The sequence below is a fragment of the Microtus pennsylvanicus genome, chromosome 22 (genome assembly GCF_037038515.1).
Source record: "Microtus pennsylvanicus isolate mMicPen1 chromosome 22, mMicPen1.hap1, whole genome shotgun sequence".
Taxonomy (NCBI): Eukaryota; Metazoa; Chordata; class Mammalia; order Rodentia; family Cricetidae; genus Microtus; species Microtus pennsylvanicus.
This window is the reverse complement of record NC_134600.1, coordinates 36,327,875-36,355,471: the sequence shown is the minus strand read 5'-3', so window position 1 is coordinate 36,355,471 and position 27,597 is coordinate 36,327,875. Positions and strand designations below refer to the sequence as shown.

The following is a 27,597-nucleotide window of genomic DNA, read 5'->3' as shown; positions in this document are numbered from 1 at the left end:
TTGATTTGATCAGTTTGCTACTTGAAGAGCATAAGAATAAAAATACATTTTATTTTTATTGACCCCAAAGCATAAACCAGCAATGATGGGGTTTCTCTGACAGTCCGACTAGGGAATTCTCAAATGTAAGAAGTGGCAAAACCAGACTGAAGCAGCAGATTGCCCTGAGTTCCAGGCCTACCTGAATTACAGAGTAAGAATCCTGTCTCAAAGAGGGATTGTGAGAGAATGGTATTCTTAGATATTGTTATGTTTGTAAGTATCAAGTTGTAGAAAAGAAAATAATTCTTTTTTCATGATTGTTCGCTGAGTGATGGGATGCAACAAGAAAGAGTCATAATGTCTGAACATGACCAAAACACAACACAAGCATCGAATTGATAGGAAACCCATTCGATTAATATGCGCTCTTACCTATAATAAAAGGCGAAAGAAGCTTTCACTCAAGCGCAATTAACAACTAAAAATGCAGTCTCTGGTTTTTTTAAGTCCTAAAGAAGCTCAGAGCCCCTTGCCCGTGGCGAGAGGCGTCCCAGGCACCGGTGGGCGGAGCGTCCTCCCGGGACCGCGGGTGGGTGAGGCGGGCTCCGCCCCAGGGCGTGGTCTGCGCAGCGCTGCGCCGCACGTGTGCGAGCCCGGCGGCTGGTGGGAGATCTGGTACGAGTGAGTTTCCCCGCGGTGTAGCCTCTGCGGACTGGCGCTGGCTGCGGTCTCCTCAGAGTGGCCGCCGCTCTCCTGCGTCCAGAGCGAGCGCCTTCTTTGCCGCTTGGCCCGCGCCTTCAGGCTCCGGGTAAGTGCTCGGCCAGGCGGCACGGCCCCAGGCCTTCGGAGAAGCACGCGGCCGGGAGGGTAGCTGGCCGCGGTCGCAGCCCGCGCCGTCCCCGGTTTTTCCGCCTCCGGCTCCACATTTCTCGCTCTCCGGTATCTGCTCCAGGCTCCCCGATCCCGGATTCCAGATCCCTAATTCCCGATCGGTGCTCCGGGACCCCGGCTCTTCGCCCTGATCCTGGCTGGTCGTTAGGCGGCGCTGCGTCCCTAGCCCCTCTTTGGCCGCTGCTCTGTGGACCGGAACCTTTTCCTCTCCTTCCTTGCTTGGAGGTGCCTTAGGCGCTCCCCAAGCTCATTTCCTTCTTAGAAATACAAACCAACCGTTTCCCCAGCCCTGCTCAACCCCCCAAATTGTCCGACCGGCGTGCACGGGTCTGGGCTTAGTGCTGGTGTTGGCCGCAAATGTTTTACGTTCTAGGCCGGCCTCGGGCTGCTGCTCTCCTCACCCCCAAGAAAGCAATCAGGCTTTCTGGGGTCTTTTCTCCAGTCTTTGCTGTGCAGGCTACTTACCCTTTGGTCCTTACCACAAGCCCTAAACTGAGGGGGCTTTAAAAAGCACATGGTTATTGCTGTTAATCAGCACCTGTCAAGAAAGTAGGGTTGGGAGAGAGTTACAGGCCATTTCTTAAAAAAAATAAAAATAAAAATAAAAAATGAAATTAAAAAAAAAACCTAAAATGTAGGTGTTGTTCTGATTTGTTCCCACTCTAAAATTACCAACAATAACAACAACAACAAATACAAAATCTGTGGCCATCTGTAAATTGGTATACCCCCGGTGGCAGGGCAATGTTTTTATTGAAGGAGCGGTCAAAATTCAGACTATTTGCTATAGTGAGAAAGAGGGAAATCATGTCCAATAATTGGCAAATAGCCAACAGACAGAAACTGTTAATTTAACAAGCTTATTTGGACACATAGTTTTGAGACAGGACTTACTGTGTACACCAGGGTGGCGCGAACTAGAGATCCTCTTGCCTCAGCCCCCCAAGTGCTGGTCTTACAGGAGAAGGACATCCACTGTATCCCCCTCTGAACTTGACTCTCTCTTTTTGTGGAGGAAGGGTTGAGACAGTCTCCCTACTGTATAGCCTTGCTGTCCTGGAACTCTCTGTGTAGACCAAGCTGGCCTGGAACTCACGGGCTTGGGCCACCACACTCTACTGTTCAACATTTTTGTTAGAGGATGGGACAATAGAAGGCACTAATGAAACTGAGATTTTGCACCCTGGAAAGAAATGACAGACCAGTTGGTCTGTTAGCCTAATTTCTACCTGTGATCTTTACAGGTTCTATTCTGCCCCCGTGGGACTCTCAGGGTCTACTGAGAGTTTTTCAGGTCTACTTTCTTCAAGTCTTTAAAACATCTTTATGGAGGCTTCACACAAAATGACCCTTTCTGCTCATCCATCCCTTTCTCTGCTTTTAACTGGCTTACATGTCCCTCACACAGCGTTTGTTTAATGAATGGTATTCTGCTTCTGAGAACATCCCCTGCAAATTTATTTTGTTTTTGAATATGTCCACAAGTAGAATGTCATCTGTTTCATTGCAAGAAGTCATCCATTTTCAACCAGTGCCTACACAGGATATATATACCCGATATATGTTAGAGTAAATTTTTCTTTCTGAATAGGATGTTGGGTGTGCTCTGCCCTGCTGCTGCAGGCCTTGGCAGGAGGATCATGAGTTCAAAAGCAGCCTGTAAGGGTATTCTAAGCAATTTAGGAAGACCCTGTCTCAAAGTAAAGACAAAGGTCAATGTGGTTCATCGTTAGCACACTTGCTAACATGCACAGCCCTTCATGAGACCCTCCCTGTCTCAGAAAGCAAAAGTATTTAAAGGAGCAAACCATGAGTAAGCATCAACAATAGCTCAGGAATCAAAAAGCAGAGCAAAACCAAGTGGGAAGTCCAGACATATAGAGAGAGAGTAGGCAGAGTCAAGGAGACACCATGTAGCTGCCAAAGGAGAAGGATGCAGCAAAGAAGGACATCTGCCAGAACCTTACCTTACCCATAGGCCACAACCTTGTAGTGATACACAGATAATCAGAAATGGGTTAATTCAATATGTAAGAGCTAGCTAGAAGTATGCCTGAGTTATTGGCCAAACAGTGTTGTAATTAATATAGTTTCAGTGTAATTATTCCGGTCTAAGCTGTCAGGAAAGACCAGTCTCTGACTACAAGAAGACACCTCACTGACTAAGCCACCATCCCTTGCTGTTTTGAGTCTGAATCTCTTATAGCCCAGGCTGACCTTGAACTAGTCCTTTAATTTCTGCCTCTCAAGTGCTGAGATTACAGGAGTGTGCCATCATACCCGGCTGATTTCTTAGGTACTACATAACAGTACCCCTCTCGTTAATGTGCTGCTGTATTTTATCAGTTTTGGAAAGATAATACACGTGCCTGCGACAAGGTTATAATAAAACAATGGTAGTATTCAGTGAAAGCACAGCTATAACCACCTGGGTCCTCAACTAGAAATAACCACCTGTTGCAGTTCCTAGTCACTTGTATCTACATATTATTCAGCTTATTTATATTTAATTTGTCTTACGTGCGTGCACGTGTACCTACACACCTGTGTGTAAGAACAGAGCACAGAATCCCCAAGGTCTTGCATTGCAGGCAGTTGTAAACCCACTACATGCGGGTGCTGGGAAAGAGCAACAAGAACTCTTGACTTCTGAGCCATCCCTTCATCCCCTGAATGTATATTCTCTTTAGTTTGGGTTTGTTTTGTTTTAATTTTTAAATTTTTTTATGTATGAGAGTTTGGCCTGTGTGTATATAGATACACCATGTACATGTCTGGTTTCTGCAGAAGCCAGAAGAAAGCATCAGATCCCATGAAACAAATTTGGGATAGTTGTGAGTCACCATGTATTAGGAGCCAAACCCAGGTCCTTTGCAAGAGCAGTAAATGCTGTTAACTATTGAACTATCTTGCCAGCCCCTCTCTAAATTATGTTCTTAAGATAAATCCCTTTTGGGCTGGAGAGATGGATCAGAGGTTAAGAACATTGCTTGCGCTTCCAAAGGTCCTGAGTTCAATTCCCAGCAACCACAAGGTGGCTCACAACCATCTATAATGGGGTCTGGCGTTCTCTTCTGGCCTGCAGGCATACACACAGACAGAATATTGTACACATAATAAATAAATAAATATTAAAAAAAAGATAAATACCTTAAAAAAAATTTCTAGCTTAAAACTACATTTAAAGTTTTTTGTTTGTTGGTTTATTGAGGTATAGCCCTGACTGGCCTGAAACTCACAGAAAACCCACCTGACCTGCCTCCCACATGCTGCAATTAAAGGCATGTACCACTGCACCTAGCTCTTTATGAGAATGTTGGTGCAAATTATTGTACTTGTTTTCTGTTTTTATACTTTTGAGTGTGTACGAATTTCAGAATTACTTACTTTCTCATTAAAAAGATACTTGCATGTTTTATTTATCTGAATGTGTGTCAGTGAATGCTTCATGCATGTGATTGCCTTAGAAGGCCAGAAGAGAATGTCTAATCTCCTAGAGTTGGACTGTCAGGTGGTTATGACCCACCTGATATTAGGTATTAGGAACTACCTGGTATTAGGAACCAAACTTGGGTTCTCTGAAAAATCAGCAAGCATTCTTAACCATTGAGCCATCTTTCCACACCCCTGAGAATTATTGTAATAAATGATTTTTTAAAGGACCCTCTGAACAAGGTTCATTGTGCTTCTGTTTGCCAAAAATCAGCTTCTTTATGGGAGATTGTTCACTTCTACTCTTTTCTCCTCTCTAAAAAGGTTCTCGTAAATGTTTTCCTGGAACCTTAAAGATGGAAGTGACAAACGTGTCCCTGAAACGTGGGTGCCTTGTTGTGGAAGATAATGACGGTGTGGCCTCGCAGGAGGAAACAAAGAAACAGAAGGTCTCAGAGTGCTGTCTGATCGACAGTCAGGATGGAGTAGAACATGAAGGTCTGCACAGCAGTGAGGATGAGCCTGGGCCTCCAGAAGCTGGAAGTACAAAGAAAGAAGAAAAGAATTCCAGTGCTCATGTGCAAGAGGAGGAAGAGGAGGAAGAAGAGGAAGAAGGCCTTCCAGAGACAGGGGAAGAGGAGGAGCCAGAGAGCTTTGCAGACATGATGAAGCATGGGCTCACAGAGCTTGACGTCGGCATCACCAAGTTTGTGAGCCCTCATGAGGGCTTCTCAGGGATCTTAAAAGAAAGGTGTGTTAGTGAGCATTGCGCATGCTAGCCAAGCTCCTCAGCTACTGAGCTACAGTTCCAGCCCCCAGTTTCCATCTTTCTTTGCTCCCTCTTCCCTTTTTTCAGTCTTACCCACCTTCTTCTCTTTAAAAAAGATCTTTTTGTTTGTTTTTGAGGCAGTGTCTCTCTAAATAGCCCAGGTAAACTCAGAAGTTGTCTTAAACTTTCAATCCTCAGCCTCTTGAGTGTTAGAAATTTAGGGTGTGCCTTTACATCCAACTTCCCATTTGGTTTTTTAACCCCAAGAGTTGTTTGCGTTTCTGGTCAGTTTTAGGGACAGTGTGGGAGAGCTGCCTGAGTAGATGGTCTTGAGTTTTGAACATGTTTGCTTTCACAGACACTCTTACTATACTGTACCCATTATATTTCTTTCTTTTTTTTTTTTAAGATTTATTTATTTTGTATACAACATTCCTTCCATGTGTGCCTGCAGGCCAAAAGAGGGCACCAGATCTCATTACAGATGGTTGTGAGCCACCACGTGGTTGCTGGGACTTGAACTCAGGACCTCTGGAAGAGCAGCTGTTGCTCTTAACCGCTGAGCCATCTCTTCAGCCCCCCACCTTGTATTTCTTGCTTTCTTTCTGTATGTTTTGCCTTTTCTCTCATTCTTTCTTGACAGAATCTTGCTGCTTAACCAGTTTGGTCTTTAATTCTCAATCTTGTCTCATGATTAACTCTTAGTTCTTATCAAGGACAGACCTATCCCAGAACTGTTTAAATAAATACTGCTTCCCAGTGGTGCAGATTGTTCATGTATGGGGGTGATATTTGTTTTGTTAAATTCTTTTAGACATTTTCAAGGTATTTATTTTTCTGAATTCATCTTATAATCTTAAGCTGTCTCAGATGACTAGACCACATTTTCAGTAGGAAGTTGTTTGGAGCCAGAAAGATTTAGGTATGACTCTGTTTAGCTACTTAATAACTGAGTCCTCTGAGCCTCAGTATCCACATCCACAAAATGGGTACCAGTGTCACAGAAAATGTAATGATAGAAACAAATTTTGTGGTAGCTTGTGACAAACTTACTGGGTTCTGATTTAAGTAACTATTTTTTAATTAACTTATTATTATTTAGCTTCAGTTAACTGACTGTATTTACGACTTGATTTAATATGGATTGTATAAGCGTAGGAGTGTATATATGCATGTGTATTTCGAAGCCAGAGGTTAACCTCAGGTGCCCTCCTCCGTAACTCCCCACGTGATTACTTTTAAAGACTGATTTTTATGTGTGTGGTGTGAGTGCCTGCATGTAGTTATCTGCACACATATGTGCAGTGCCCACGGAGGCTACAAAGGGGCACCAGACCCACTGGAACCGAAGTTACAAGCAGTTGTGGGCGGCCATGTGGTTACCTGTGCGCTTAACCATTGACCTCTCTCTTCAGTTCTTCTGCATTGTTTTTCTGAGGCAGTCTCGACACCCGGGCCTCACCTTTTTGTATGGGCTGAGAGCTCCATAATCCTCTTGTCTCTGCCTCCCCAGCAGATTGCAGGCGTGTGATACCATACTTGGCTTTGTCTTATGGGTGCTGAGGTTCAAATTCAAGTCTTCATCCATGCTTGCTCCTCAAGTGCTATACTGATCGAGCCCTAAACATTGGTGAACTTTTACTTTGCATTTGTTAGTATTCTTTTTTTTTTAATTAAAGATTTATTTATTTATTATGTATACAACATTCTGCTTCCATGTATGCCCGCACGCCAGAGGAGGGCGTCAGGTCTTATTACAGATGGTTGTGAGCCACCATGTGGCTTCTGGGAATTGAGCTCAGGATTTCTGGAAGAGCAGCCAGTGCTCTTAACCATGGAGCCATCTCTCCAGCCCCTTGTTAGTATTTTCTATACTAATATTTTAGTCTAGTATAAAACTGTACGTGTTTCAGTATTCATTAAAATAAGAGAAAATTTCTTGGTAATACTTTACAATAGAGATTCTCTTTAAATCTCTTGTTTTGAATGAGTAAACTCTGTCCTAAAATTAGTAAACAGTAAAATATACACTTATTGAAAACTTTGGTTTTCTTTTTACTAGATACTCTGACTTTGTTGTTCACGAAATTGGAAAAGATGGACGGATCAGCCATTTGGATGACTTATCTGTTCCAGTGGATGAGGAGGTAGAAATCTCTCTAGAAAAATCCATATTTTGTAAACAATAGCTCTTCCTAAAGATCCTAGAAAGGTACTTGTACTATCTCTGTGTAACTCACGTGCTTTCTGTGGTAAAAGGACCCTCCTGAAGATGCACTCACTGTTCTGACAGCTGAAGACAGACAGCAGCTGGAGGAGCTACAGCTTTTCAAAAATAAAGAAACCAACGTTGCCATTGAGGTAAGAGGTGCAAGAGTGAGGTCTAGGGTTTGTGTGATTCCCTCCTGGCGGGTTCATGAGTAACCACAGAACAGCTACCTGGGCTTAAAAGGATGGCTTGTCCTGTTGTTCTCAAGGGACAGTCTACTAGTTTTTGGTTTAGTTTTGTATAAATCAGGGCAAAAAATCAATTTCAAGATAAATATATCAGGGAAAATTTGGTTTGTTTTATTCTTGTTGAATAAACAAGAATAAAAGCATCTCATGGTCCAGCCTGGACTTGGATTTTTCCTCCTCCTGTCTTGCAAATGCTGAGATTACCGTGTATTCCAGCACACCCAGCTTTTGTGTTTTTTTGGAGAGTTGGTATCTCTCTATAACTCCCCTCTCTCCTCAACCCCCCATCCCCATCCCCTGATGGGCCTTACATTCTGTCTCAGCATCCACCGTGCCTGACTGGCAAAGCTGTGTTTTTCTAAATTCTGTGGCCAAAATGTATCAAAGAGATGTGTTGTTTAGAACCACAGGATGATAGTTCCATGGGTGCAAAGGACCATGGTGGTCAGGTGCCTGGTCCTGGCAGGAAGCTCTGGCTTTCTGGCTTTTTAGTCTGATGAGATTAAGAGGGAGAGTCTCAGGGGAAAGAAAGGAGGAAGCCGTTACTCAGCCTGGATCTACTGCTTGCTGAGAAATAGAGAACTTAGATGATAGGTGGAATAGCAAAGGCATTGCTCAACTTTCCTATGGCAGTTTATTTTTCCAGGTTAGTCCATCTAATGAAATTGTGATGTTAACCAAACATGGTACTGGGGACAAAGCCAGGTCTTTATATATGCTAATGGTGCATTGTACTATTTCACTTTGTTTTGTTTTGAGACAAGATCTCGTGGCCCAGGCTGGCTTGGAACTGAACCTCACTGGATAGTCAGGGATAGCTTTGAGCTTCAGACCCTTCTGCCTCTCTCTAACTCCTAGATTCTGGAATTATGGACACCGTATCCGATTTATAAGGTACTAGAGATCAAACTCTGGACTCTGCATAAGCCTAGCATTTTACCACTGAGCTACACTCCCAACCCCTTTATCACATTGTAATGAACTAATAAATTTTAGATTGCCTAAAATTTCTTCTTTTATCACTCAGTGCCTTAGAGTTTCTATTGTTGTGAGGAGACACTATGGCCACGGCATCTCTTACAAAAGAAAGCATTAAATTGGGGACTAGTTTACAGTTCAGAGGTTTTGTCCATTGTCATCATGGTGGGAATTTGGTGGCATGCAGGCAGACATGGTGCTGGAGAAGTAGCTGAGAGTTCTACATCTGGATCAGTAGGCAGCAGGAAGAGAGAGTAACACTGGTCTGGCTTGAGCATCTGAAACCTCAGAGCCAGCCCCCAGTGGCACACTTCCTCCATCAAGGCCACTCCCTGTGAGCCTGTGGGGGCCGTTTTCATTCACACCTCCGCATTCAGTCACTTTGTCCTCCAGCATCACCACCTGTGTTCCCCACCCTCTCTTCCTGAAGAATACTGAATTCACCTGTCGACAAAATCCTTGACTAGGTTGTGGTTTCTCTGTCACTCATCCTTTGTGCAGCTTGTTTGGTTTGACTTGGTGTGTTTTGAAGTAGACTGTCACTGTATGGCCTAAGATAGCCTGGGACTCTCGTCCTCAACCTCCCGATTCCTGGGATTATGGGCACTCATCACATGTCCAGCTTTTAAATGTTTAACTGATGTAAGCTGGACTTTATCCCAACTCCTAAAAGTAGGGTTTGTTTATTTATTTATTTATTGGTTTTATTTTGCTCAAAGTAATTTATTTATTTATTTGGTTTGGTTTAATTTTGGTTTTGGTAATTATTTATTTATGTATGTATGTATGTATACAATATTCTGTCTGTATGCCTGAAGGCCAGAAGAGGGCGCCAGACCTCTTTACAGATGGTTGTGAGCCACCATGTGGTTGCTGGGAATTGAACTCAGGACCTTTGGAAGAGCAGGCAATGCTCTTAACCACTGAGCCATCTCTCCAGCCCCCGGTAATTTTTTTTTTATATTCTCATATAATGGATCCAGTCTCAAACTCTTGATCCTCCTGTCTCTATCTTCCAAGGCAGAGGTTACTCCTGAGTGCTAGGATTAAAGACATGCACCATCACATTTTAAAAAAACAAAACAACAAAAACTTTTAAATTAAAATTAGAATTTTTTTAAACTGTCATGAATAATAAGTAGTTTCAAAGCTCAGACCACCAGTTAGGTTCTTCAGCTTCTGGATCCTGCTCCTGTGCCCTCTTCCCTTTCCCCTTCCTCATACTGCCATGGCCAACAGTGACTACCAGAGTCAAGCCACAGATAGTAAGAAAGGGGTTACCTGTGTTTTTAAGTCTGAATTTAAGAATTGTGTAGAACAGCAGTTAAGGCTGGAGAGACAGCCAGCAGTTAAGACCCCTTGTTCTTGCAGAGGACCTGAGTTCAGTTCCCAGGACTGGCTCACAACTGTCTGAAATTCCAGTTCCAGGAGATCCAATGCCCTCTTCTGACCTTCTCGGGCAGCAGGCACACGTGTGTTACAAATACATACCTGCAGGAAAACACACACACATGAAATAAAAATAAATACAGTTTTAAAAAGCAAAAAGAAAGAATTGTCTGTAAGAGCAATTACAGACAATTTCGTGCATGTGTAATAGGGTTGTGTCTTAGGCCCGTGTACATATCCCACGGATGGCAAAACTAGCTCTTATTCTGAAAGCTCTGTTGTCGGCTCACAGTTTTAACTTTTATTTATTTCTTTATTTTTGCTTATGTTTATGGGTGTTTTACCTGCATGATATATGCCCATGTGCTACATACGTGCCTGGTGCACGAGGAGGCTAGAAGGGGTTACCATCTCCTGGAACTGAAGTTACAGGTAGTTGTGAGCCGCCGTGTTGTTGCTGGGAATAAGAACCAGGTCTGGGAAGACATCCAGATCGCCTACCTGCTGAGCTATCTCCATAGCCCCCAGTTTTAACTTTCAAAGGGCCTGAATTATGGGCAAGTTACCTTATCTAGTAAATGAAGAGGAAATACTTTGTAGTTTTAGTTTAGTGGTTTTGGTTTGGTTTTTAAATATTTATTTTGTATATATGCACTGTCCACAAGCCCTTGTCATCGTCATTATCAGGGAGCTCGTGGGGAGTGAAGGAGAAGGTGAGTCTGAGGTGCTTGTGAAGCATCTGGAGATGCACTGTCCACAAGCCCTTGGCGTTGTCATTATCAGGCAGCCTGAAATGTTTTCTGAAATAATAGCCAAGTGTTCTTGTTGACTTTTTTTTTTAATTAATTATTTATTTATTATGTATGCAGTGTTCTGCCAGCATGTATCCCTGCAGCCCAGAAGAGGGCACCAGATCTCCTTACGGATGGTTGTGAGCCACTATGTGGTTGCTGGGAATTGAACTCAGGACCTCTGGAAGAGCAGCCAGTGCTCTTAACCTCTGAGCCATCTCTCCAGCCCTCTTGTTGACTTTTGCATAGTTGATAGAATGAGCCATGTCTTCATGTTATCTTCCTATTGATGCTTGTTAGAGTGTTACCTGTCTTCTGTTTTCCATAGGTCATTGAGGACACCAAAGAAAAAAGAACCATCATCCATCAAGCTATTAAATCTCTCTTCCCAGGATTGGAGACAAAAACAGAGGATAGAGAAGGAAGGAAATACATCGTAGCTTACCATGCAGCTGGCAAAAAGGCTTTGGCAAGTAAGCATGACATTGGCCCGCTTTCTCCTGTCAGGCGAGCAGGAGGGGCAGGACCTCCCACCCCCACCTCCTTTGCTTTGCTTATTCACGTCTTGCCCTTGTACAGAGGGTTATGTCATGTCTTCAAAAGGTCAAAAGTCCTTTCAGATGGAGAGCAGCTCTGCACACTCTGTCTGGTGGACTTTCAGTCTTGTATATGAGTGCAGATTTACAAAAAACTACAGTGGTGCCTGAGAGAATCCTGAGAGCGGAGTGAGCTGATTGCCAATTTAATCAGAAAGTTGGGGGGCGGGGTTTGCTCACTGCATGCTCTTAAAGGAGGAAGAAGCCTTTCAGATGAACAGAAATGCTGGCCTCCCCTTCCGGGGGCATATGTCCTGTTCGACTTCCCAAACATGGGTATCTTCGTTCACGTACATAAAACATGGGGTTTTAAGAAGTTGACCCTTCATCTGAGTCCTTTTGTTCTCTGTTGTACAGTCAGTGTGGACATATTGTTGGTCACGTGGATGTTTAAGTTCTCATGTGTTCTATACAACCATGAGAATTCCTATTTGCCTAGACCCCTAAGAAAAATTAGATATTTCTCGTTTTCCTTATCAAATCAGTACATACGATTTTCATGAAAACTAAACAGAAGACATTTCTTGATTTTCTTCCCCTACCAGTATCTGGTGCTGTACGTCTCAAGTTCTCCCTATTAGCAGTCAGTTACTTCAAAGTACATGTGTCACCACAAACCCGCAGGGTGTTGTCGTAAGAGGCTTGAACCCATTTGGACCTGTCAATATCCTCTAAATGAATAGAGGTAGCGTAGTATATGAATGACGATTACATGTTTGTAATGATGCTTCCAGGAAAATGAAAGGGCTTTAGAAAAAAGCCAGGTTGACCACCTGGAAAAAAAATCAACCATCAGTGAGAAGTTTTGAGTAATCTGAGGAAAAGGTAGAGACCTGAGGATGCTCAGTTGATACCCAAAAAAACAAAGCTTGACATGGTGTCACGGGCCTGTAATGGGAGGCTGAGGCAGAAAGATCTACTGTTACTGTTTGCTTCTATGTAAAGTAGTATCTCAGAGTTGGATTAAATCTCCCTTCTGAGTTCTCTAGCTGAGATGGTCACTTGGGAGTCTGCATTCAACCTTTTCTCATGCAGTTTTCCTGCCCAAGCTGAAAGTGGCCTAAAGGAAAAGTCAACAAGAAATCAGGGAGAACAGGTGTCTGGAGACTGATTCATGGCCCTGAGAATGGAGCCCAGTGCCAATGACAGTTTGTTCTCCTGGGCCCTTTAAAGCTTAGCGATTTGTTTTGAAGGCCATCTACTGCCAAACCCTGGTATAAGGTGTTATTTGTGGATTATATATTATTAAACAAATTTGCAGCATTCCTTTTTTATTCATTTATTTTGGTGTGTCATGTAGCCCAGGCTGGTCTCAAACTCACTGTTTAGTAACCTTGAACTCTTGATCCGATCCTTCTGGCCCCACTTCTGCTGGGATTATAGTTGTCCACCACCATATCCAATTTTGTTTTGTTTTTCAAGCCAAGATCTCTCTTTGTGCCAGAGGCCAGCGTGGACTACAAGAGCTAGTTCCAGGATAGGCACCAAAGCTACACAGAGAAACCCTGTCTCGGGAAGGGAGGGAGGGGGTAGACAAGAAAAACCTCTCTTTGTAGCCCTGGCTATCTTAGAACTCGGTGTTTAGACCTGGCTATTGTGGAAACTCACTCCATAGACCAGGCTGGCCTGGAACTCACAGAGATCCACCTGGCTCTGCCTTCCAAGAGCTGGGATTAAAGGGGTGCGCCACCACCCAACCAAGACTTACGGGATTTTTATGCTTTCCCCAAATAGAACTGTCCACTGTGAAACATGATATGATAATCCAGTCTAAAAGTGACACATTGCTTTTTTTCAATTTGGTAAATTGTATATAATTATTATAACATTAAACAAGCAGGTAATATTGGTATTTTGAGATTATATGCATCCTAACTGCTTTCAAGAACTTGTTTTTAACCACAGACTTAAGAAAAGAAATCTGGGCAGCCATTGTAACATACTTGTACCATCTCAGCATTCAAGAGACGATGAAATCATGAATTTGTGGCTAACCTGAGCTACAGAGTCCAAAAGGGCTACTGCCTCCAGGGGGAAAAAAAACCTGTTTTTTTGATATATACAAGTTCTTTGTACTTTCTGAAGTAAATGGTTCTCAGGCAGGGTCTCTGCACCTAGAGCGCTACCTACCCAGGGTAGAGCGACACTGGTCTTTTTGGATCAGACCACACAAAAGGAGAAATTCCAGAGGCCACAGAGAAAGTGCTCCAGATTTGATGAAACAGGAACTTGAAAATATGCCCATCACTTAGCAACACAAAAAAATCACTAATGTCTATTAATTAAGCTTGGTATTGTACTAATTAGACAGAAATCCGTTTACACAGTAAGTTGAAACAGAAGGCAAGATATACAGTGTGGTTTTTAAATTAAGCAGTAAAGCAAAGAGAGAGGGGAAAATATAGTAAGGAGAAGACATGCTTGACTTTGAAGATTCTAGAGTCATGAGTGTATTTATATAGGAAATGAAAGGGCCAGAGAGAGGGGAAGGTGGAAATTTAAGGACAGCAGTAAAGACAATGGATGGAGCAAGATATTGAGAAAGCTGAAAGGTTGGTGTCCTAACATGTTTGCTGAAAACCATCTGTTGAAGCAGACACGCTCAATTTTAGTCTTGAAGGATGAATTGTCCTTTGTGAAGATGCAGAGTCAGGAAGGCTGTGCCTAGAGGGGAGATTCCTGTTCGTTTACTGTTTGCCTCTACAACATCCCATTGTTGTGTCTGAGTGGCTGTTGACCCCCCCACATAGTACCAAGTGCATTCCCTTACCATGCGATCATTTGCATGTTCACCTCTAAAGCACCTTAACGGGATTATAAATTAAACATTCCTCTCTTGTGCTCTTTATGCTGTGCATTTGGACAGAGGTCAGAACTGCAGCAGGTAAGAGCGATTGGTATTTCGTGTAGACAAGATGAAATACCAATGTTGTCCGAAGTACTGAGTACAGATAACTTTGCTTAAGTGGGAGTGAACTGGAAGGAAAAAACGAGAAAAAGATATTTCATTCATAACCCTAAGGAAATCGTGAGAATGTCACACTAAGAACTAAGGAGATACTTCTAATATTTTTCTATACATGACAGAAAAGACTCACATATTCATCAAAAAGAAATTGACTTTCTAGGCATGTTTATATTGTAATGGTTTTCCGAAATGGGTTACTGGTTCTCTACGTTGCTTGGTGGTTTTTACATTGTAGATGAAGTCATTAACCTGTTATCAAAAGGTGCCTTTGCTTGACAAAGCCAGATAGTCAGTTACCTTCAGTCCCAGGAAGAAGAAGCCTCTGAAGATTCCTAAGTTTGTATGAAAAGACTTTTTAAGGACAATTTTCAATGCAAGAGGATTCTTTCTAGTTGATTATGCAAAATACTTTCTCATAGGTTTTCTCTCATGGAGTGCTTATGTCAATGAAACTAGACGCGTTCCTTGAAAACCACCTGTTATATAGGACTCATGAACTTTCTGTATCTGCAAACTGTACTTGTAGCTTATTTTTTCCAGAGTCCTGATTTCTTTACTCTGAGAAGTTTACATCTAAATCTTGTATTGTTTAAAATGTGTTTCCAGATTGTATAATTGAAATATTCAATTAAAAGAACAGTTTTAACAATCAGGGTATCCAGGTTATAGATCCCCAAAGAGCTGGGCAGTCATGCTACACTGACTCAGAAGGTAGCATTTAACATGGCTTACGTTTTTACATACACTGACACAATAAGAGTCTGGCTTTAAATGCCAGCTACTCTCTCATGTAGATATCTTTGTAGATATTAACTAAACTTTTGTGCTAGAAATGGCCTTTGGAAAAGTTACAAAGTCACTAAAACAAGCCCTTATAAACCCTGTCTCCATCTGTGCTACCATGTGTGAATTTCTAGCGGTGAATCAGGAATAATAGGGTCTATCGTAAAGGTTTTTCCTCTTGAATGAAGAAGATACAGGGCCCCTTGGTTCTGATTGAGCTGACCCAGGAACCCGCAAAGCCCTGTGGGTTCTATGTATCAGCTGTGAGAAGACAACTGCTGACTCCCGCTCATTTTCCATGGCACTTACACTTCACTTCTCATTTTAAATGTAGGCAGATACTAAGTGACTAGTTACAGAAAGCTCAGTATGTATAGTTCATGCGGCTAGTTATGCTTTGTGTCAGGCTACATCTGATTGACTATTGAATGGTTCTGTATCATAAAGTGATCTCCATAGAGTTCATTTTTTAAAAAAAAATTATTATGATATATATGACATTTAAGTTTTTTGTTTTTAAGATCCAAGAAAACATTCTTGGCCAAAATCTCGGGGAAGCTACTGCCACTTTGTTCTATACAAGGAAAACAAAGACACCATGGATGCCATCAATGTATTGTCCAAATATTTACGGTTAGTGTCTCATTCTTGTTCTTACACAAAATCAGTAAAATAGGAATGTGTTCTCTCTTTCGGTGCCAGTGGGAAGAGATCAGTAAATGCCAAAAGTACTTCCTAATGGGAATGCTTGTGGGAAATAGATCGATAAACTTTTTATCCCTTTGCTAATAATTCAAGATAAAAGTTCTGGAAGTAAATAATTCACATACAATTAAGAGTTCCTAGTACAGTCAGGAAAAGGGATGAAAATACTGCAGAGATCACAGGTTTGGAGGCTAGGTGAAGTGCTATGATTCTTTGTTTGTGGTTTTAGAAGAAGTGAAGGGATGGCTCAGCTGTTAAAACCACTGGCTGCTTTTCGATAGCATCCGGGTTTAATTCCCGGCACCCACATCATGGCCTATAACCATCTATACCTCTAGTTCCAAGGAACAAGACACCTTTTTCTGGTCTCCAGGGGCACCAAACATGGTTGTGGTACACATTTAAATGTATGCAGGCAAAATGTCTGTAGATACCACAGCAAATTTGTATTCTATGAAAATTTAACTCAGGTTAAACATTTCTATATAGCAAATGTGTTTTCAGATGAGCCAAACAAAGTAACCACTAAGTGGCTTACGTAGCAGAAGTTAGTAATAATTCTCTCCCAGTTCTGTAACCGGGAAGTTCCAAGATCAGAATATGTAGTTTATTTTCTTTTGTTTTTGTTTTTGTTTTTGTTTGTTTTTGTTTTGTTTTTTTCTTTTTCTTTCTTTTTGTTTGTTTTTCAGACAGGGTCTCTACCCCTGTCTGTCCTGGAACTCCCTGTGAAGAGTTCATCTGAGAAGCCACATTCTATCCTGGTCATCTCTTTAAAGGCCTTGTTTCCAAATATTATCTTATGTGACGCTGGGAGTCAAGGCTTCTGCCTAGGAGTTTGAAGAGAACATGGGTCAGCCCTGAATACCACACCTAATTAAATAACATTTCACTTTTTTTATTAGCTTCCTAAAAAAAGTATGTGGTTTCTTGTTCCATCTTCAAGAGCGTAGACGGCCTCCTAAGGATGTAGACAGGAGGAAACGGTTCCTCTAGGGTGTACAGTTGGGATTTCCGGGAGTATGCAAATATTCCTCTGTAGAATTTTGTATATCTCCATATCAGAACTATCTAGCCACTCCTTTAATCCCAGCACTCAGGAGGCAGAGGCAGGTGGATCTGTATGAGTTTGAGACCAGCCTGGTCTGCAAAGGGAGTTCTGGAACATCCAGGACTACACAGAGAAACTCTGTCTTGAAACACACAGACAGACAAGGGGGGTTGGGGGGAAGAACTATCCAGATTCCTGTTTTAGCATTTGGCTTTTTTTTTTAAATACAGAGTTGTAGATTATATTTAAGGTAAAAAAAAAATCACATTACTATAACTTCTTGAAAACTGAAGATATAAAATGTTCAGAGTGCTACATAATATCTCTGGAATATTTTCCCCTTTATTGTTACAGTTTTATGCAACTTAACAAATTGTTCTGACTATGGACTTTTGTATTTGTTACTGTTTAGCCAAGTCTGAAAGCCAGGTGATTCCCTGACAGCCAGGAAGGCTGGGAATCAAGCCCTGCTAATAAGGCAGCTGTTGCTGCTTTAATTTGCATGTTTATTTAAATTTTTCTCAATAAAATCTTTACTAAAGATTCTCCTTATTCTCTTAGTATGTTAGTAAATGTATTTTGAAATAAGTTATTAGAAATGTGCTTTGGTTAACGTGTAACTTAGGAATGCTTTGATTCTGTCTCACCAGAGTGAAACCAAACATTTTCTCCTATATGGGAACCAAAGACAAAAGGGCCATCACAGTCCAGGAGATTGCTGTCCTCAAGTAAGTAGAGTTCCCCGAAATTGGCTCTGCAGAGGTCCTAGCACTTACTCTTTTCAGAGGCCTCGGGCTTGCTTTATGAAATTGACCACTTTCAACTTTATATGATATCTCTGCCTTTTACAAACGTTTTAGACATTTTTTATTGTATTTATTTATCTGTTTATTATATTGTGTGCATATGTATACACACACTGTAGCACATTTGTTGAGGTCAAGGATATCTGGAGACAATAAGTTCTCTGCTACGCTGTGGGTCCCTTGGACTGAACCCTGGTTGGTAGCAGATGCCTCTTATCTGCTAAGTCATCTTGCCAGCTCTGCTTTGCTTTTTTGTAAATAGTGTTTTTCTACTTCATTTTTTTTTTTACCCTGAATCTCTGCTTCCTAATCTTATCAAATATATATTTTCTGAGTAATTTTACAAAGCTGTTGGTGATACAGCCAAAAGAATAGGTGAACTGGGGTAGGAGAGATTGCTCAGTGGTTAAAAGCACTGGCTTCTCTTCCAGATGACCTAGTTACAATTCCCAGCACCCACAAGGCAGCTCACGGTTGTCTGTAGCTCTGGTTCTAGGGCACCTGGCATCCTCATACAGACATATGCAAACAAAACACCGGTGCACATTAAAAGAGAGAAAGAGAGATAATAAGTGTGCTGTTTCTTTTATCTGCTGCTTTGTCCCACTGAACTTCCCCTTGGGGAAGGGGACGAGTGGGGGTTGTCAGCAGCTCCGTCTCTGGGAGACTGGCTGGCTGTAGCAAGCACAGTTTATTTTAGAAAAGGGAAAACCTTCTATGCCCCCCACCCACCTGAGGGAAGGGAAGCAGCAGCGCTGGTATCAGGAGACTGGTTCGGGTCGTCTTGTCTCGTGGCACGGCAGCTGTTGCTGGGGCCTGTTGGCAGACCTAGGTTGGCTTAATTTAGGGAAGTTACATACTGCATGCTCAGATAGTCAGTTTAGTCTGGTTTAAGCCAGCAAGGCCCTTTGTGCCTGGGCAAATATCCCCCCCCCACACACACACACAGTGCACCTTTCTCTCTTGTTTATTAAATATTACAAAATAGTGACTAATATATTTTGTTTGTAACAGACATGCAGATGAAAAAGGTCTCTCCTTTTAAAAAAGTTATAGGACAGAAAATAAGTAGGACCCTCCTAGAGTGGGATGAGAGATGAACTAGGGTATGCCTTAGTCTTGATTGCAGACCTGAGACTATGAAGGACAGTCAGGGAAAGTTTGCACAGATGACGGGATGGGATGCTGTGGTTTTAATTTAAACAAAGGCATCTCATCTCTACGCTATGTGCTTTTTCAACTGGGAAAGTCTCTGTTGTGGTAACTGGTCCTATTCATTATAAGATATTTACCAGCCTCCCTGATCTCTGTCCTTTCTGTACAACAAGCACATAAGTCCCTGCTGCTCATACACTTGTGAAAATTAAAGCCATCTCCAGACTTGTCAAAGATGCCCTACAGGGGGCAGTGTTGCCTCTGGCAGAGAACTAATAGTGGTCTTGATTCTAGAAGGATGAGATGATTCTTGGGGCATGGAGGTTGTTATTTCCAAGCCAATAAAATAGCTTATGAAGATATTAGAAGGACTTACAAAACACAACACATTTACTACCTGGTAAGCAGTTTTGTGGACATGTAGCAAGAAATAAAGCTTTCTATGTACTCATTTCAATGGCATATATGCTAAAATTGGAGTCATACAGAAGAGCTAACATAGAATCCACACAAGAAAGACAAATGTTTTGGGGTGTTTGTTATTTTTTCAATAAATAGATACTACAGAAGAACATTAGTTATGCAAAATGCCCAAGACTCTGAAAGACAAATATCATACCCCCCCCATATGTGGACTCTTGGTTTTAAGTGTATTGGTGTGGGGGTGTCATGGGAGAGGAAGAAAAGACCTCAAGAGGGAAGAGAGAGAAAAGGGATTGAAAAGGAACATGTGTGGTAAGAAGTGGGGACTATTTCTGAGAATGTTTGGAATCAGCAAGAACTGTGCAGTAGAGAAGGTGGGAAGGATAAATGATAAAACAACATATATGTAAGAAAGTGAATAAGGAAACACATTCACTTTGTGTGCTAAACTTAAAAGGATAATAAGAGGAAAAACAAAATAAAAGTAGATTAAGACTGGAGGAAGGAAAGGAGAAAGGGCTAAGGAAGGCAAGGAAAGAGGATGGCTGAGGGAGGGCAGGATCCAGATCCTGAGGACTGCATAGTTTATGTTGAGGTCCGTGTTACAACTGCTTGTATTCCAGCCCTCTTCTGTGGCCTGAGGCAGTGGCCCCTCTCCATCATGTAATGTGTGTGAAGGGGTGTGTGTGTGTGTGTGTGTGTGAGGGGGGGGGGGGGGAGAGAAGGTGTTGCTTTGGTTGGAACTGAGTGAGGATGCTAATTTGAGGTTTAAAAACAAGCATTTCACCAGCCAGCAGGTGTCAGACTTGATCAGGGTACTGGTCTACCCTCATAGACTTTTTTTTTTTTTTTAATTTTCCTGTTGACTTTCAGTAATCTCAGCAGGCCTTCTAAATGCTGCCCTTTTGAAAGCACTTTGCACTTATCTCGCGGATACAGGCTACATCCAGCGTTTGCTCAATGGATCTGTGTGGTAGTCAGATTGGCCTTTCCCACGAGAACTGGTGAATAAGAAAAACCCATTCTGCCGCACAGAGATTTTAATTATTGCTGCGTTGATCAATCCTGGGATAAGCAGCATTTCTGTGTACTTTCTTGCAACTCTGAAATACTTGGTAATTTCAAACAGGATCTCCAACTGTCTTATTCAGACTGACTTGTTTCTTTTCCTGCCTGTTCGTGCCAGTCTCCTGTCTGAGCTGGGGCCAATATTTCTCCGGCTTTGTTTTTTTTTTTAAATATTTATTTATTTATTATGTGTACAATATTCTGTCTGTGTATATGCCTGCAGGCCAGAAGAGGGCACCAGACCTCATTACAGATGGTTGTAAGCCACTATGTGGTTGCTGGGAATTGAACTCAAGACCTTTGGAAGAGCAGGCAATGCTCTTAACCTCTGAGCCATCTCTCCAGCCCCTCCGGCTTTGTTTTTAAAGGCTTCTGTGTAGCAGGTGTTTGTTAACCCTTATTGCTTAAAAACAAGATTGTCACATGTGAATTTACAACCAAAAATACTTGATCTGCAGTCATTAAAATTGGTGAACAGTATTGTCAATACGCACCTTCACCTTCAAGAACTAAAAGTAGGTCTGTACTTTTGCCGGATGGATGCAGAAATGACTGTCCATTGTATACTGAGGGAAGAGAATATTATTCAATATAAAAAGAGTGAGATACCGGTATATCTTATAGCATAATAAGCTGTAAGAGTTTTGCATTGTTGGGCATGTTGGCAAAGTCCATTAATCCTAACACTCTACAGAGTGAAGCAGGAGAATAGCAAGTTTGGAGCCAGCCTGTATACAGGGGGACCCTGACATTTAAAAAATGAAGGGAAGGCTGGAGAGATGGCTCAGAGGTTAAGAGCATTGCCTGCTCTTCCAAAGGTCCTGAGTTCAATTCCCAGCAACCACATGGTGGTTCACAACCATCTGTAATGAGGTCTGGTGCCCTCTTCTGGCCTGCAGGCATAATGCAGAAAGAATATATTGTATACATAATAAATAAATATTTTTTTTAAAAGATGGAGAAAGGGAAGAAGAAAATTACACTAAGTAGTTGGCCATTAAAAAAAATCACTATTTGATTTCTGTTCACATGAAATGTTCAACATGGGAAAATCTGTAGACAAAAAGTACATTAACAACTACAGGGGCTGCAGGGAAGGCCAGAGGACATGGAGTCAGGGCTGAGTGGATGAGGGTGACCATGGTGATGAGATACACTGCACACATTGTGAGTATACACTAAAAACCCTGAAAACAAATAAAATGGTGATTTTTTTTCCTCTCTTTTTGAAAAAAAGTGATTTTTATGTATTCTTCTGTCATGTATGTTGGATTGCCTGACTGAGGGTGTTGGATCCCTTGAAACAGGAGTTATAGACAGTTGTAAACTGCCATGTGGGTGCTGGGGATTGAACCCAAGTCTTCTGGAAGAAGCAACCAGTGCTCTTAACCACTGATCCATCTCTCTAGCCCCCCCCCCCAATGGTGAGTTTTATGGGGTTTTTTTTGTTTTTTTTTGTTTTTTTTTTTTTTTGGTTTTTCGAGACAGGGTTTCTCTTTGGTTTTGGAGCCTGTCCTGGAACTAGCTCTTGTAGAGCAGACTGGTCTCGAACTCACAGAGATCTGCCTGCCTCTGCCTCCCGAGTGCTGGGATTAAAGGCATGCGCCACCACCGCCCGGCTATGTTTTTAAAGAACAAGGCTTGGCACTCACCTTTATTCCTTCCCCTCTCCCCCAACACACATACATGCACGCACACTTGAGAGGCAGAGACAAGCAGATGTCTGAGACCAACCTGATCTACATAGTAAGTACCAGACCAACAGGGCTACATAGTGAGACACTGTGATGAGAGACAGAGAGAGGGGGAGCAGGGGGAGACACTTTCCTGGCATTGGCTAGAAGCTGTCTCCAGGGGTTGCCAGGACAGCCAGGAGCTTGATTCTTTTTTGCTCCTGTCTTTTTTTTTTAATATTTATTTATTTATTATGTATACAATATTCTGTCTGTGCGTATGCCTGCAGGCCAGAAGAGGGCACCAGATCTCATTACAGATGGTTGTGAGCCACCATGTGGTTGCTGGAAATTGAACTCAGGACCTTTGGAAGAGCAGGCAATGCTCTTAACCACTGAGCCATCTCTCCAGCCCCTTACTCCTGTCTTTTGCTTTTGCTTATTTTTATTTTATCTATTTATTTTGCTCCTTTCTCTAGCATTGTCTCCTGACTAAAGAACTCCTTTGACTCATCCTCACTTCTTATGCTAACCCAGTGCTGTTTTGAATTATTTGTGGTTCAGTTTCTGGACTAACTCATGCCTTTGACTTTCAACATTTTCCCTCTACTTCTCAATTCAAGGGCCTGGTGCCCTTTTTTTCCTGCCACTGACTTAGCAACTGGAACACACCTCTCCCCTACTTGAGGTTACCCTGGTTTATGTGAGGTCCTCGGGATGCACAGGGAGTAAGGGACCTGGATGTACAGGTTCTCTCCATTTCCTGACTCTGGTGGCTATCTTCCTACCTTTTCTATTACTTTTTTTTTTTTTTTTTTTTTTTTTAGCTTAACAAGGCTGGAGGTGTGAGGCTCTGGGGTTAGTACCCAGCACTGACCAAAAGTGGAGAAGGAGGTTAAGCAATTGAAAGCTTGGGTAGTCTGCTTCCCTACATTTCAGATGAGGAAATAAACAGGCTGATCTCCATCAAGGGGTTGATTGTCTTCAGAGAGTATTGGGGTATTTTTGCTTAAGAATTCCCTAAGAGTCTCTCCGCCTGATCGCCGCCATCATGGACACGAGTCGCGTGCAGCCCATCAAGCTCGCTAGGGTAACCAAAGTGCTGGGCAGGACCGGTTCGCAGGGACAGTGCACGCAGGTCCGTGTGGAATTTATGGATGACACCAGCCGTTCCATCATCCGAAATGTCAAAGGTCCCGTTCGAGAGGGAGACGTGCTCACCCTATTGGAGTCAGAAAGAGAGGCTCGGAGGTTGCGCTGACTGACCTTCCTGCTGGGTCCTGAGTATACACCACTTGGCCCATGATGACCTGCGACTATTAAATAAAACATTTGTATTGTTTAAAAAAAAAAAAAAAAAAAAAGAATTCCCTAAGAGGGGGCTGGAGAGATGGCTCAGCAGTTAAGAGCATTGCCTGCTCTTCCAAAGGTCCTGAGTTCAATTTCCAGCAACCACATGGTGGCTCACAACCATCTGTAATGAGGTTTGGTGCCCTCTTCTGGCCTGCAGACATACACGCAGAAAGAATATTGTATGCGTAATAAATAAATAAATAAATATTTAAAAAAAATATTTAAAAAAAAAAAAAAGAATTCCCTAAGAGCTTAAGGGGGTATGCCTGCCTGGCATGTATGAAGCCATAAACTCAATTCCCAACACTGAAATAAAAAGAATTCCAGGAGCTCAGATATTATATAGGTGATTTTTTAAGCTGTGTTTTATTTTTATGTGTATGAATGTTTTTGCAGCTTCTGTGTGTGTGCACTGTATATAGTGAGTGCCCTTGGAAGTCAGAAGAGGTGGTCAGATCTTTTGCAATGGAAGTTATGGATGGTTGTGAGCCATGATGAGGGTGCTGAGGATCAAATTTGAGTCCTCTGGCCCTCAGCAATGGTTAAGAGTGCCAAACAGTTCTTAACCATTGAGCCATCTCTCTAGCATGAGGAGAAAGTTTTATTTTTAATCGTGTGTGCACTCTTTGTGGGGCACCTTCAGAGGCCAGAAGAGGCCATCAGATCCCCTAGAGCTAGAGGTGCAGCTACTTGTTAGCAGCACAGTGTGGGTACTGCTCTTAAATGCTGAGCCGTGTCTCTGCCCTATATACGTGAATTCTAACTTGTGTAGCTTCACTTTGTGTATATGCAGGGGTGTGTGTATGTGTGTGTGTGTGTGTGTCTGTAGAGCAAGAGTGCACCATTACTTTCCCCCGTGTGTTAGAACTTGAGAGGCCTATGGAACAGTTTGATGACTTGAGACTTTGGGGTAGAACTCAGTTGCTGAGGTCCACACCCAGACCTCCCCCAGTCCCATATTCATAGACATAAATATACAAATAGACACACACATACTGTATGTACACAAAACATGAATATACTGGAAGCCACTGGGAGACTCAGGCCAAACTCAGCCCCTTGCCTCTGTTACATGACAAAGTTACTGTCTTTTTAAAGGAAACAAGGACATAGGAAAAATTTAAACCATATTCTTAGGCACTGTGATGTGCTATATGGTACAGTGTTCTGTCTGTATGTATGCCTGCAGGCCAGAAGTAGGCACCAGGTCTTATAGATGGTTGTGAGCCACCATGTGGTTGCTGGAAATTGAACTTCATATTGTACTTTGAACTTTGAAAAGTTGTGGTTTTTTTGTTTTGTTTTGTTTTGTTTTTTGTTTGATTGATGTGTTGGTTGGTTGTCTTTAGGTAGGGTCTCACTATATTTTTATTTAATTTATATTTTATTTAAGAATGTTCTGCAAATATACCTGCAGGCCAGAAGAGGACACCAGATCTCATTATAGATGGTGCTGGGAATTGAACTCGGGATCTCTGGAAAAGCTGCAGGTGCTTTTAATCTGAACTGTCTTTCCAGCTCTGCAGGGTCTCACTATGTAACCTTGGCTAACCAGGACTGGCTGGCTATATAGCCAAAGATGGCCTCTTTATAGCCCTTAAAGGATTTGGGTATTTTGTGTGTCTGTGTGTGTGCTTTGTTTTGTTGTTTTTAGATTCATCTTATTTTATGTATGAATATTTTGTGTACATGTGCACCATATGCAGGCTTGGTGCCTGTGGCTGTCATAAGAGAGCAGATGGTTATAAAACCAGTGGGTACTAGGAATCAAACCCTAGTCCTCCGTAAGAACAGCAAGTATAGCATGAATAATAAAAAACCCAGAGTCAGATATTGAAGTTCAAGCTGAAGATCAGAAAAGCAAAGCGGCCAATAACTAGCTCTTACCTCTTCCTTTGATCAAAATAAGTGATCCTGCCTCCATGAATCCTCAGACTGAGACCGAGAGTAAGACCTGTCTCCTCCCATTTTATGTTCCTCTCTTGGGCTGGGATTAGAGACATGCAGCACCACCACCTGGCCTGTACGACTGACTAGCATAACTGCTGTGGTTAAAGGTGTGTGCCACCACTGCCTGGCATGGATGGCTGACCAATGTGGCTGCTTTTCATTCTGATCTTCAGGCAAGCTTTATTTATGAGCGTGTGCTGGATTGGAGAGGAAGTTCAGTGGTTAAGAGCACTGGCTGCTCTTCCGAAGGACCATGGTTCAATTCCCAGCACCCACATGGCAGTTTATAACTGTCTTAATCTTTTTTCAAAAGTTTTCCAGGACAGGAGGCAAGAGAGTTTGTTCAGCAGTAAAGAGTATGTGCTGTTCTTGCAGAAGACCTGAGCTTTGGGTGATTTATGACCTCCTGGAACTCTGACTCCAGGGGATCCGGTGACTCTTGCCTCCAGGAGTACCTGCACTTATTTACACAGACAAATGCACACATACACTTAATTAAAGTAAACTAAATAATCCAGGCGATAGTGACGCACGCCTTTAATCCCAGCACTTAGGGGGCAGAGAAAGGTGGATATCTGTGCGTTTGAGATCAGCCTGGTCTACAGAGCAAGTTACATGGTAGGCTCCAAAGCTACAGAGAAACCCTGTCTCTAAAAATAATAAATAAAAATAAATAAATACAAAATGAAAAATTAAAAATAAAAATATTTAAAAGAAAGAAAGTGTTGCAAGTCAGGAGAGTTGTAGAGATAAAGAAAGAACAAAGACTTTTCAGTGTGGTATTTGCTGTTCTGTGTAATTTTCTGTTGAGGAAGATAAAGACTTTCTAATGAAACAACTTAACAGCATGGGAACACTTCTGTAAAATGATAGGAGGATACAGGTTTGTATGATTGTAGGTATATACATCTTCAATATGTTCTGAGAGGATTAGGAAATGCAAAAATCTAATGCTTTTTCAAGGGATGAACCAATGGATTTTCCTTCTTCTCAGTGTTTTTGTGTTTTCCGAGGTTGTCTTTTGGTTATAGGTTTACAATATTTTTTCTTACTGGATCAATTATGACTAAACCTTTTTTAAATGTTAGAACCCACTCTTTACTGTTCTGTGGGATTGCTGTTTGCGACCGTTCCCTTTATTACCTCCTGCCCACAGAAAGTAGAATCCTCTACATCTCTTCCTTCTGTGTTCCCATTGGTGTTGAAGTCTCTTCATTATAGTACTGGTACCCATAAGACAAATCCAAGGGGGAAGGAAAAGTGCACCTAATGTCTTCTGCGTGTGCCCTTGCCTTCTGCAGGATCTCATGATCCTTTCTCTGCTCCTTTTTTCTATAAAGGATAAGTGCACAAAGACTCGCCCATCTGAATAAATGCTTGATGAACTTTAAGCTAGGGAATTTCAGCTATCAGAAAACCCCTCTGAAATTGGGAGAGCTTCAAGGAAATCACTTCACTGTTGTTCTCAGGTAAGGTACGCAGGTAGGAGTGCAGACCTGGCTGGCTGGGTCTCCGTGGTCTGTTCCTGTGTGTGTTGATAGGGTACAGGATCGCTGGTACAGAGAGAGGGCTGGCTGGGAGAAGTGAGGAACAAATACTGTATAGTGCTTCTCCTGATAAATGGTCTTTGTCCCTCCCTCCAGAGATTCTTACAGCCATCAGAAACACTGTTCTTCAGATCCAGTTTTGAAAGATAAGGAGCCTGTGAATTAATCCGTTTGAGGTGCCTAGAATGGGCATATTCATAGAAAGATTAGGTTACTTTAACAGAGAATTATTTGTTGGTATAAGTTTCAGTTTGGGAGCAGGCATAGTTGTAAATGCCTGTAATCTCAGTAGGCAAAGGCAGGGACTCCTTCAAGGTCAATCTGGTTTGGTCTCCGTGGTTTGCAGGCTGGCCAGGGCCTATATAGAAGGACTTGCAAAATAAATAAGTAAATTTCATTTGTGGGCAGTGAACAATTTTGGTAACTATGTATACAACATTCTGCCTCGATGTATGCCCGCACGCCAGAGGAGGGCACCAGATCTCAGTACAGATGGCTGTGAGCCACCATGTGGTTGCTGGGAATTGAACTCAGGACCTCAGGAAGAGCAGCCAGTGCTCTTAACCTCTGAGCCATCTCTCCAGCCCCCCCCCCTTTTTAAATATTTATTTATTATGTATACAATATTCTGTCTGTGTGTATGCCTGCAGGCCAGAAGAGGGCACCAGACCCCATTACAGATGGTTGTGAACCACCATGTGGTTGCTGGGAATTGAACTCAGGACCTTTGGAAGAGCAGGCACTGCTCTTAACCTCTGAGCCATCTCTCCAGCCCCTCCAATTTTGGTAACTACGTAGTTAAATCTGCACCACATTGCACGTGTGCTTCGTTC

At 42.3% G+C, this 27,597-nt stretch overlaps 2 protein-coding genes across 2 annotated transcripts in view; both read left to right on the top strand.

The window, feature by feature from the left end:
• The first annotated feature begins 599 nt into the window (after positions 1-599).
• The window catches only part of Pus7 (pseudouridine synthase 7), a 42,073-nt gene continuing 15,075 nt past the window's right edge, over positions 600-27,597 (top strand). Inside the window, exons 1-8 of the mRNA XM_075955981.1 lie at positions 600-790; positions 4,630-5,056; positions 7,137-7,221; positions 7,334-7,435; positions 11,018-11,162; positions 15,558-15,669; positions 17,440-17,517; positions 26,558-26,686. Of these exons, the coding sequence (XP_075812096.1) occupies positions 4,662-5,056; positions 7,137-7,221; positions 7,334-7,435; positions 11,018-11,162; positions 15,558-15,669; positions 17,440-17,517; positions 26,558-26,686 (1,046 nt within the window). The 5' untranslated portion in view covers positions 600-790; positions 4,630-4,661. The remainder of the gene's footprint in view (positions 791-4,629; positions 5,057-7,136; positions 7,222-7,333; positions 7,436-11,017; positions 11,163-15,557; positions 15,670-17,439; positions 17,518-26,557; positions 26,687-27,597) is intronic.
• On the top strand, positions 22,940-23,281 carry LOC142839726 (small ribosomal subunit protein eS28). The gene has a single exon (XM_075955999.1). It carries the CDS (start codon positions 22,966-22,968, stop codon positions 23,173-23,175), a length of 210 nt encoding a protein of 69 aa, XP_075812114.1. The 5' UTR covers positions 22,940-22,965; the 3' UTR covers positions 23,176-23,281.

Coding starts and splice junctions, on each gene's coding strand:
- LOC142839726 (XM_075955999.1), top strand. CDS start 22,966: ATGGACACGAGTCGCGTGCAGCCCATCAAGCTCGCTAGGGTAACCAAA.